The sequence below is a fragment of the Bombina bombina genome, chromosome 7 (genome assembly GCF_027579735.1).
Source record: "Bombina bombina isolate aBomBom1 chromosome 7, aBomBom1.pri, whole genome shotgun sequence".
Lineage (NCBI taxonomy): Eukaryota > Metazoa > Chordata > Amphibia > Anura > Bombinatoridae > Bombina > Bombina bombina.
The window spans coordinates 596,986,981-596,999,918 of NC_069505.1; the positions used below are offsets into that span (position 1 = coordinate 596,986,981).

Here is a 12,938-nt window from a genome sequence, read left to right on the forward strand (position 1 = left end):
TTATACTGTGTGATATAATATTTTATTCACAGACAAATAGCACAACAGAAAAACTAGATTTATTTCTGTGCTAATATTTCATGTGATGTCATCAAATACACAAATTACTGAGCGCTACAGAACATTTATCAGAGCTTACAAACCTGCCCTGGTCACTACAGTCTGGGACATAAAGAGTTAACAGGCAGAGCACATACAGTTACGTAACTGCCACGCCCTTGTGCTGAGTAGGAAGATAATGTAAGTTTTGTTTCCTGCTGCTGAATTCAAGAATGGCGACTGCTGATCTGAGAGAGGAGCTAACCTGCCCCATCTGCCTGAGCATTTATACAGATCCTGTAAATCTCAGCTGTGGCCATAACTTCTGCCTGGGCTGTATTGAGAGTGTGCTGGGTACCCAGGAGGGGTCTGGGGTTTATACCTGTCCTCAGTGCAGAAAGGGATTCAGTAACAGACCTGAGCTGCAGAGGAACATAGCGCTTTGTAATGTAGTGATGCATTTACAGATTACTCAGCCAGAGCAAAAAGACATTGGGGTCTTCTGCACTTACTGTGTTCACTCTCCTGTACCTGCTACTAAATCATGTCTGCTGTGTGAGGCTTCTCTGTGTGATACCCACCTGAGGGTACACAGCAAGTCTGAGGAACACGTCTTAACCGAACCCACCACTTCCTGGGGTAACAGAAAATGCTCCAAACACAAGAAGCTGCTGGAATATTACTGCACTGAGGATGCTGCCTGTATCTGTGTGTCCTGCAACCTGGCCGGAGAGCACAGGGGACACCAGGTGGAGCTGCTGAATGAGGCTTCTGAGAAGAAGAAAAAGAAACTGAGAAATGTTCTTCAGAAACTGACCACAAAGAGAGAGAAGACTGAGAAAAGAGTCCAGAGTCTGCAGGAGCACAGGAGAGGGGTGCAAGAGAAAGCAGCTGGTGTAACAGAGCGACTCACTGCCCTGATTATGGACATCAGGAAACAGCTGGAAGACCTAGAGAAGCGAGTCCTGAGTGACATCACCCGGCAGCAGGAGCAGGTTTTACTCACAATCTCTGATCTGATCCAGCAGCTGGAAAAAGAGAAGGACGAGCTGACCAGGAAGATGTGTCACATTGAGGAGCTGTACAACATGACTGACCCATTAACTGTCCTACAAGAACAGGAATCACACAGAGGTGACTTTTGTGGGGCTGAGAAGGGAGATAATGAGGTCACACAGAGAGGTGATAAACAGGTCCCTGCTGGGGGGGATTTGAATGAGGGTCTGATCTCAGTGACCTTATACAGAGGTTTAGCTGATATTGTGACTGATGTAAAGAGAGAGATCTATATGCAGGTGACATCAGACATATTACTGGATATAAACACAGCTCATAATAATGTTATTGTATCAGGTGAACTGAAAACTGTTTGCTGGTCATATATAAACCAGCAGCGACCAGTAACATCAGAGAGATTTACAGATTATTCTCAGGTATTAAGCACCAGGAGCTTTTCCTCAGGACGACATTACTGGGAAGTGCAGATCAGTAAATCAGGGCGCTGGTGTGTAGGGGTTTGTTATACCAGTATGGGGAGGGGAGGAGATCAGTCTGTGATAGGAAATAATAACAAGTCCTGGGGTTTGTGGGGTTATTATAAAGATCTTTACATGAGACATAACAATAGAAACACCTTATTACACCCCCCTCTGTCATGTGACACAGTAGGAATACTGCTGGACTATGAGGCTGGGCGTCTGACCTTTTATGAGCTGTGTGACCCGATCAGACACTTACACACCGTCACTGTCACCTTCACTGAGCCTCTTCATGCTGCATTATGTGTAGGTTGTGATACCTGTGTGAGAATCCTGTGCTAGATACACTGACCATACTAATAATGCTGCTCCCTGTGAGCCTGTGATGTCTGTGTATTGTGCACATTGTGTATGAACTGGGGATGAAATACAACAAGATATTTGTGCATGAAAGTCTAGTTTATGTTACTATAAGCAGGTGTAGGCAGGGGGATGTTGATACTATTATATCTGTTAGAATATAACTATAAATATTATCTCAGCGGTGTAATCCAACATGTTACATATTTATATAAGCGAAAAGAAATCCAGCAAGCCTCAAAGCGTTCAAATAAACAGCTTACTTTTATTGAAGAAGATAAAACAGCATAAAAGCAAGTATCCCTTGCAACCTGTAGTGACAAACAGTCCTACGCGTTTCGGCAGCCCTCTGCCTTATTCATGGACATAAGTTAAATGTCAATACAACATCCTTATATACACCTGAGTCCTCAGGTGTAAGATAATTACAGGTTGCTAATTTAAAGGGCACATGACCTTTTATGGGAACACAAAATCAGTATGAGAGTAAAATATCATATATAACATATATAACAATTACAGAATGAAAATAATGTGCAATATAATAAATCAATATATTTAAAAATTAGAAGTATTGTGAACATTCCTATTGTATCTACATAAATATTATAACTCAAATGAAATATGCATATTAAATATAAACAGCAGCCTCATAGCCTTTATTAATCCAAAATAAAAAATAGACTTAAATATATAGCTACTTTCATAACACAAGCTGGAATGTAAGAAACACAATATAGTACTTAGATGCCTTTAGGCATATATAGCATACTTATCTAAGGAAATAGTTGGATAATTACCAGACTATTTTCATAGACAAGCTTGAATGTAGAAAAACACAATTTGGTACTTAGATGCTCTTAGGCATGTATAGCATATTTATCTGATGAAATAGCTGGATATTTACCAGACTAGTATATCTAGAAAGGTCTTCATAAAATTATAAACCAGCATATATTGATAGACCGAATGAATCTATCATATAAAAGTGATGTAAAGGTAAAACATTTTGTAGAAATGCATTCAGATATCTGTAAAGTTAGTTAAATCTTGTCACCATAAATAGATTATATTTTACTCAATGTTGGCGGCACCAAAAATTAATGATGTCGCCATCTATGTTGAAACCTTTTGGCCTCCTAGTCTGCATCTTGAAAATCCAAAAAGCTTCTTTATATAGTAATTTAGCTGATCTGTCTCCTCCACGAACAGAGGGTCTGATGTGGTCAATCACTTGCCATTTGAATGTGGTGACTACCTTTTGGTGAAGATGTATGAAATGTCTAGCCAGATCCAAACATTCTGTACCATTCTCAATGTTCTTGAGGTGCTCCCTAATCCTGCTTCTGCCTTCTCAGGTAGTACACCCAACATACTGTTCTTTGCATAGTGTACAGTCAATCAGGTAAATCACAAAGGTAGAACGGCAATTGGTGTAGGAGTTAATGTCATACACCTTCTGAGTAACATATGATTTAAATTTTTTTGATGTCCATGTGAATCCACAGGATAAACAGTTACTGAAGTGGCATTTGTAATGACCCTTAACTTCCAACCAACTGCTCCTATTCATAGGTGATTGGCGTAACAAGCTGGGAGATAACATATTACCCAAAGTACACTGTCTCTTAGATACAAAGTTACAGCCGTGTGAGACAAAGTCTTTAAGGCTGTCTTCAGCTGTGAGAATCGGAAGATGCTTCTTGACTATGTCACAGATAGTGTCAAATTGTGCACTATAGGTGGTTATAAAGGTTGGTTTGGATAGATCAAAATTCTGTTTCTTTTTTATATTAGAACTTTGTTCAGCAAGTAGCTGTTTCCTATCCATCCTTCTGACCTCCAAAAATGCACGGTTAATCACCTTTTTCTTATAGCCCCTGCTCATTAGGTTTTCAAGCAAAATCAAACTCTCTTTCTCAAAGTCTTGTTCATCAGTGCAATTTCTTCTTGCCCTGATGAATTGACCCTTTGCTACACCAAACCCAGTGTGTCATGGGTGGTTACTATGTCCATGAAGAATGGCGTTAGTAGCAATGGGTTTGAGATAGAGGGTTGTTTTTACTCTTTGGGTATCTTTATCCCCTGTTAAGAGAAGATCCAAGTATGGCATTGAGAGTGGATCCTATGCATATGTGAATTGTAAATTAATGTCATTATTGTTCAGATAGTGAACAAAATCCAACATTTTTTGACGGCCTCCTGTCCAAATGAACAGGAGGTCATCGATTTATATTTTGTACATACATATCTCCTGCTTAAATGGGTTTCCATCTCCAAAGACGTGGCACACCTCCCACCAACCCATAAAGAGGTTGGCATAGGCAGGGGCAAACTTTGCCCCCATAGCTGTGCCACGTCTCTGGAGATAGAAAACCCCACTGAACTGGAAAAAATTATGTGTGAGCAGAAAATCTAGCGTTTGCAACACATACTTTTTGAGAGTTTCATCGTAATCGCTAAAGGTGTCTAGCATGTAGTTAACTGCCTCCAAGCCACTTAGATGGGGAATAGAGGAATACAGGCTAACCACATCAACTGTTAGCCATTGTAATTGCTCTTCCCATGTTATCTGTTCCAGCAATTCAAAAGATGCTTGGTGTCTTTCAAATATGAAGGTAACTTGAAGACAAGGGGCTGTAACAGAGATTCCACCCAGTCAGACATGTGCTCAAAAAGGGAACCAATGCCGGCCACAATCGGCCTTCTTTCACCTCCTCCAAGGATTTGTGCACCTTGGGGAGGTGATGGAAATATATATTTACATAACAATATTTCCAAAGTTCTGATCAGTTAATCCTTATTAAAACAAAATGATTATATTTATGCAGCAAATAGCATATTAATTATGGCCAAATATATACTGTATGTTTAGTTGTTACAATTTTCTATACCAAGCAAGCTATAAAAGAAATATTTCTATAAATTAACCTTACTCAAAATGAATCGCTTATTAAAATCACACCTTACCATTAAACTTACAAGGTTATTTGTAATTAGCTAACAACACAAGTCCAATGACAAAATATGGATTGTATATTATCAACGCAATAGCTAATTTATGTGCAGTTCTTAAAAGATTTCACAATAAATAAAACTGACTGAGGAGTAGGAGGAAAAATATAAGAATTCATGGAACCCCAGAATCAGTTCTCCCAAAAGATTTTCCTGTGTATCTTTCAGCCTTATTCCATCATCTGCTAGATGACCCCAATGCAGCTAATATACAATGGGTGAGAGCCCACAGAGCGCTTTGGCCTAAACCACAAGACACAGTGCCCCCCAGAGACATTATTATTAAATTCAAAAATTTCCAAGAAAAGGAAAATATTATGGTGGCATCTATAAAGAAGCAACCTGTGAGATTCTGTGGAGTTGTCCTACAATTCTATGCTGACTTGTCTGTTCGCACTTTACAAAGGCGAAAATAATTATCCTCATTAACGACCATGCTCAGAAATAAGAGGATACCGTATAGATGGGGTTTTCCACTTCAACTTATGGTGATTCACAACAACAGAAGGATTACATGTTCAAGACCTCAATAAATCCCCCAATTCTGTAAACTAATGGACTTGGACCCCCCTTCTTTAATATCTGACAAACAGGAGCAGTCATCTGAAAGCACAAAATCTCAGGCACAGAAGAAAAAGGAGTCGTGGAACACTGTACAACCTCCTATAAAAGGTAGACTTTCTCCAAAACAGAGCTTCAAAGACAGTTTCACAGCATATGGAGGCCCTGTCCTCCCCTTCTTCTAAAGACGGAGAGGATTCTGATCCAGAATCGCCTTGAATGTGAATTTCTTATACCGTGAGTAATGCTGCCTTAATGTGATCATACCGAAGAAGATTACATAGCCTTAGGGTATGGCCTGTTAGTTTACTCAAGAAACTTTTGCTGCAATAAACAATTGACTTTTATTTAGAATTATACGTTTTGCACTACAGGTTGACGGAGGAATCTTTATAAAGGCCACTTAGGTGGCAAAGATATATTTTTTGGCGTAACTAAATCATAGTTATCAGGATAACATTATTTATTTATTTATAAAATATTTTACCAGGAAGGATACATTGAGATTTCTCTCGTTTTAAAGTATGTCCTGGGTACACAAAACATTGCATTGATACAATAGGGTACAATAAAATACAAAAACAATAATAATACACAATATATGCAAAAAGATTTAACATAGAACAGGTAGGAAATATTTAATCAACCATGACAGGTGCATTCTGTTTTGAGATATGTAGAGAGGGATCTCTTAAAGGATATTAGGCATGGGGAAGGTTTGAAAGTGTGCGGGAGGTCGTTCCATAATTGTGGTGCTCTGTAGGAAAAGGAGGATCGAGCTGCTTTCTTTTTGTATTGAGGCAAGCTAAATAATGTGCTGGTACTGGATCGGAGGTTATAGGAGGTGGGAATAGCCGGGGAGAGCATTCTGCTCAGGTAGGGTGGGAGCTTCCCAGAAAGGCTCTTAAACAAAAGGCAGGAAAGATGGAGGGTGCGTCTGGATTCCAGCGACAGCCAGTTTACTTCTTTTAGCATGTCACAATGGTGGGTCCTCAAGTTATTAAGTAAGGTTTCTATAAGATTCCCGAGTCTTACATTCTAGAATAACCCATGTTAGTTATTAGATATACATTGTTTAAAAATGTTGTTATCTTTCATATTTTCTTATACTTTTAGCAAATGTTCTATTTTTCTATGTTTATTTCACACTCAGAATGGTACAGTTCATATGCCTGTGCAACACTATTTTTATGGTTTGGCTTTCCACGACAGATGCTTCAATAACCACAAGAAACCTTGAGACGCAATCTCTATATAATCTCACAGTATGTTAGGGGGTTCAATTCGCCCAATAAACACTCATTGGCAGTTAGACCTGTATAAAAGGCACGCAGATATACTGTTTCTACAAGAGACACACTTTAAGAGACAGCGGGAAGCAAAATATTTAGGCCCCCACTACACACAACATTATCACAATTCGGATTCCCAAAAAAAGACAGGGGTGATCATTTTATTCCACAAGAATACTGCATTCCAACATATACATACTACCAAAGATGCTGAGGGGCGATTCCTAGGAGTTTTGGGGCTACTGTCTGATCATTCTGCTGTGCTGCTCTCTTTAAACTGGCCTAACTTTAGAAACACTGAATTTATATGGAAATTAGATGACTCTATATTATATAACAATGAACACACGGATACATTAACAAAATCCCTTAAAGAATTCTTTGCAATCAACTCTACCCCTGACATCAATATTTCCACCTTATGGGAAACGCACAAGTATTATATGAGGGGAGAGTTTATTAAGCTTAAGGCACAAATTAGAAAAGCAGAGCGCCTACAATACGCTGAATTAACATTACAATTATCCAAACTCGAGTAACAACATAAAAAAACACCCACTGACCCTCAGGTTTCGCAAGATTTACTGAACATAAGAAATAAATTAAAAGCACCTTTAGCCCAAGAACAACAAACTATAACTTATAAATTCAAACAAAAAATTTTCTATGAAGGAAACAGAGCAGGTCAATTATTGGCTAAAGCTCTTAAAGAAAATTGAAATCATATATACACCAATTGACCACCCCTCAAAAACAAAAAATACTAACTACCCCGGAAAACATTTTCGGGACTACTATTTTAAGCTCTATAACATTGCCCCCAATGGAGCTAGATTATTTGAAGAGTCAGAACTTGATGACTATCTACAAAGTTGTACTTTACCATCCCTCACACCTGAACAGCTGGAGGAATTAGATTTCCCTATCACTCATCAAGAACTACTTAGAGTACTTAAGGATTTGAATACAGGTAAAAGCCCAGGCCCTGACAACTTCTCCATCAAATACTATCACTATTTTAAAGACATTCTGTCCCCATTTCTTTTACAACTTTTTAATAAAATAGGCGAAGGGAACCCTTTCTTTCAAAATATGGTAGAGGCACATATAACAATGATTCCTAAACCCGGTAAACCTCCAACTACTCCACCAAATTTTTGGCCTATCTCATTACTCAACGTGGATGTTAAACTTTTTGCTACAATTATTGCCCCCGAATAAATAAAATTCCTCCAACAATAATACACGTTAATCAGGCAAGTTTCACACCACACCGAGAAGCCAGGGGCAACACTTTAAAAATAGTTAACCTCCTTGATCAAGTCACAGAAAACAAATTACCAGCCATATTTTTATGAATAGATGCCGAAAAAGCTTTCAACAGACTAAACTGGACATTTTTGAAAACTAAACTTTATAAATATGGATTTGGTCACTCCATAGTCGATAAGTATTTGCTTTATACAATTCCCCAACAGCTGGAATTCGCTTAAATGACTCAACGCCCTCTATAAGTATAACCAATGGCATGAGACAGGGATGCCCACTTTCTCCTTTATTGTTTGTTTTAGCAATGGAGGTTTTAGCAACTAAAATCCGCCAGAACCCCGATATCAAAGGAGTTACAGTTCATGACAATCAATACAAAATACAAAATTGCACTATATGCTGATGATGTGATGCACACGTTAACATCGCCGGCAACATCACTCGCAGTGCTATCATTGGAACTTTCCAATTATGGCAGGTTTCCTTTTTTAAAATAAAGTAGACAAAATCAGAATTTATTAGTCTCTATAATCCTTCTCATTTGATTAGTAAGCTACAACTAGATTTTGGTTACCGTCATAATCCAAAATCAATTAAATACTTGGGTATACAGATCCCAGAAAATAAATCCCTACTATTCTCACTAAATTATACACCATTATTACAAAGTATAAGGAAGGAACTGCATGACTGGGAACATAAGTCAATATCTTGGCTGGGTCGTATAAATTCAATAAAGATGGTCATACTCCCAGAAATATTATACATATTTCAAGCTCTACCTATACAACTTCCAGACTCTTACACTCTTTACAAAAAAAACTTAATTCCTATATATGGTTTGAACATATGAAGATGGTTTCTATGAATACTATGTATATGTCAAAAGATAAAGGTGGACTAGGTGTTCCCAATATTGAATTCTATAGGTTCGTTACACACCTTGTCAGAATTATAGACTGGTGTAAAAGTTGTGTCGATAAGGAATGGATAATGCTTGAATGCTCCTTGGCCTCTTACCCAAATCTAGGCAGCCTATATTGTCTGACCTTTTCAGAACAAAAAGGCTATAACTACCTTATCATCACTCCTCAAAACCCTCAAAACTTGGAACTATATAATTAAACGCTTCACCCTATTTCATCTATACCTTCTCCTCTAACTGTCATACTCACTAATCCTATTTTCAAAACAAAACAACATAACCTAATTACTGCTGACAGCACGATCCATATGTTACTCCCATTTTGTAAGGTTTTAAGGGAGGGTACAATATATTCAAAAGAGGAACTAGCTGGATTAGATGTTAGGCATTTTGATCAGTGGTTCAAATATCTCCAACTGAGACACCTTATATATACACACCCCAATAGGCAACAAATACTTAGATAATTGACCCCAAAAGAAAATATCTGTTATCAACAAATTACAACTAGGGGCCACCTATCTATGGCTTATAAACAGATATTGAACTACCACTCACGTAACTTGCCCCCATATACAAAGAAATGGGAAGAGGAGCTGGGACTTTCACTTACAGAAAAAGATTGGCTCACCATTATAAAACATATGAACTCCTTTTCCTCTACCATGAAATTCAGGGAAACAAATATAAAGCTACTAAGCCAATGGTACCTAACACCACATAGATTAATGTATCCAAATGCCAAAGCTCAATGCTGGAGAAACTGTGGCCACATAGGCACATTATTACAGGTGTGGTGGCATTGCCCCAATATTTAAGAATTTTAAGGTAACCCAATATGATATACCCCTTGAGCCAATAACATGTTTATTCCACAAACCAACTAAAATTAGATGTCGTCTTAGAGCAACACTACTGAGTATAATGTTAAACTGTGCTAAACAGCTGATTCCACGATGGTGGAAAAGCACGGTTACCCCATCTAAAGGAGATCTGATAAATCTGGGGCGCGATCCGATATACGGCGCAGGTTTCGGCGCAAGCATGGAAACCTGCGCTACCCGTAGTTTCAGCTCGCAACTCGAGCTATCCCATATACGGCGCCGTCAGATGCTAAAGTGCCGTAAGTCTGACAAACTAGCGATGTCCAGAAATCTGCGTAAGTACAAATTTCTGGATTCGCCAGTGACTTACGGCACTCTAGAAACTGCCGGCGCCTACAAAAACTGACTAAAGTATTAAATCTCCCATACTGTCTAACACGCCTCCCAAACATAGCCCGACACATATACCCCTCTATCCGCTATCCCCCCTCACTCTCCTAATAATAAATTAATTAACCCCTAAACCGCCGCTCCCGGACCCTGCCGCCACCTACATTAACTACCCCCTAATGTGAGCCCCTTACTCCGCCGCCACCTACATTACCTACCCCCTAATGTGAGCCCCTTACACCGCCGCCACCTTCATTACCTACCCCCTAATGTGAGCCCCTTACTCTGCCGCCACCTACATTACCTACCCCCTAATATGAGCCCCTTACTCCGCCACCACCTACATTACCTACCCCCTAATGTGAGCTCCTACCCCGCCACCAGCTATATTAAAATTATTAACCCCTAATCTAATCCCCTTACCCCGCCGCCAGCTATATTAAAATTATTAACCCCTAATTGAATCCCCCTACCCCTCCGCTAGCTATATTAAAATTATTAACCCCTAATTTAATCCCCCTACACCGCCGCCAGCTATATTAAATTAATTAACCCCTAAAATACTAAAATATCCCTACCACTAAACCTAAATCTAACCCTACAAATAGCCCTGAAAAGGGCTTTTTGCGTGGCATTGCCCCAAAGTAAACAGCTCTATTGCCAGCCCTTAAAAGGGCTTTTTGCGGGCCATTGCCCTAAAGTAACCAGCTCTTTTACCAGCCCTTAAAAGGGCTTTTTGCGGGGCATTGTCACAAAGTTATCAGCTCTTTTACCTCTAATCTAAATCCCCCTACACTGCCGCCACCTATAATAAATGTATTACCCCCTAATCTAATCCCCCTACACCGCCGCCACCTATATTAAATACATTAACCCCTATTCTAAACCCCCTACACTGCCGCCACCTATATTAACTATATTAACCCTAATTATATTAGGGTTAATATAGTTATTATATTATACATTTTAACTATATTAGCCCTAATAACTTCTATGTTACACCGTATATGTGATACCAAACCAGCGCAAAATTTGGCGTCGCCGGCTTTTGCAGGCGACGCTGCATATCGGATCGAGGCCCAGATATCCTTAACCTTATCAATGGAGAAATATCACTATAACCTGATACATAAAATGGAGGATTATTATTCAATCATGTTTATCTGGGAGGAATATTTGTATGCTAGACAAAAGTGAGTTTATGGTGTATTTCGTTCACTGGAAATGTACAATGCCAAACTTGGGTACGTAATGATATTGTTCTGTCGATAATGTAACTTGTATGTAATAACTGCAAACTGAACTGTACTATCAAGCTTGTTAATGTTTTGAATTGTTTAAATAAAGAAAAATTAAAAAAAATAAATAAAATAAGATAAAACTGACTGAATAAATCTGGAAAACAAAACCTTTCTTAGCAATAAAATTAACTTAACATTAATATAATTATTTCTAGACTACACAGGCCAATGGAACATAAGTTTAAAATACAAAATACCCTTTTAAATCACCAGCTTCAATTGAACTACAGCAATAAAGAATATCTTTGCTTTAAAATCTATAAAAAATATGAAATAACCATTAATACATTACCACACAACCAAGATTGAGAATTCAATATCCAGATGTGTCTATTGTCATATCCACAAAGAGGGTCCCAACGGATTTGTCTTACAGAAATCTGTGTTCGCACACTCGAGTCTCTCTGTAAGCAAAATGGCAGCAAGCAGGATTGCAATAGTCACCAATAAATTTTCAAGCAAGAAAAGCCCATTCTCTTTGTGCAAGGAGTTTTTGTCAGAGACCAAACTCCTCCCCATTTCTTAATCCCCCAATAGACTTGGATACACCCTTTTCAGAGCTTGTCTTTCATTGGTTATTGGGAAATGCCTCTCTTTTAACAGTCAAACTTTTTGGATGTTATACTCGTTTTATTCCATCGGGGGGCAGCAGACATAGAAAAACAGTTTCATGATCAATATTTGCTACAGTTCAAAGTGTACATTTACTATACTATATTTTCTAATATTAATAAACTTATCTGGTCAACATATATGGGACTGTTTAATACTACTGAAGATGCATATCAATACCAAACACAAGTATATTGATTTAGTATGTATTCCCATACATTCTAAATATTAGGTCTATGCATAACATTAAATCTATATAATATACCTATCTGATGTATGCTTCCATACAATTCTTATAATATTTTAAGAGATGTATTTAAAATCACATTTTTAGGAGGGGACTTAAAAGGATTTTAATGCTTTCAGCATGAATTTGATTAATATTTTAGTTCATATTCTGGTATAATATCGTCACCTTTTCCAGTTATCATCTTATATCATATACATACCCTGTGAGTAGCAATCTGATGTGATTAATCATATTAATAAGTAATTATTTTCTTAAAGGGACATGAAACCCAAAATTTTTCTTTCAGATAGAGCAGTGATTTTTAACCTTTTTTTTGCCGTGGCACACTTTTTTACATTAAAAAATCCTGTGGCACACCACCATCCCAAAATTTAAAAAAAATCACACATTGTAGCCTAATACAGCATATATATATACACATACACACAAACACACACATACTGTATGTATTGTGCTGTTATGCCATGCCTCCTACAAACTACCCCTGCACTGGGAGTAAAAAACAAGCAAAGTTTAAAAAATATGTCACACTGTTGTCAGTCTGCCGTGGCACACCTGAGGATCTCTCACGGCACACTAGTGTGCCACGGCACACTGGTTGAAAAACACTGAGATAGAGAAT

The 12,938-nt window shown here is 38.2% G+C and overlaps 1 protein-coding gene across 1 annotated transcript; it reads left to right on the plus strand.

Moving 5' to 3' along the window:
* Positions 1-257: 257 nt before the first annotated feature.
* LOC128667184 (E3 ubiquitin/ISG15 ligase TRIM25-like) lies at positions 258-11,538 on the plus strand. The gene has a single exon (XM_053722113.1). The coding sequence runs from the start codon at positions 273-275 to the stop codon at positions 1,857-1,859; it is 1,587 nt and encodes a 528-aa protein (XP_053578088.1). The 5' UTR covers positions 258-272; the 3' UTR covers positions 1,860-11,538.
* The last annotated feature ends 1,400 nt before the right edge of the window (positions 11,539-12,938 follow it).

What these genes read in the sequence shown, in the direction of transcription:
- LOC128667184 (XM_053722113.1), top strand. Translation starts at nt 273, where the DNA reads ATGGCGACTGCTGATCTGAGAGAGGAGCTAACCTGCCCCATCTGCCTG.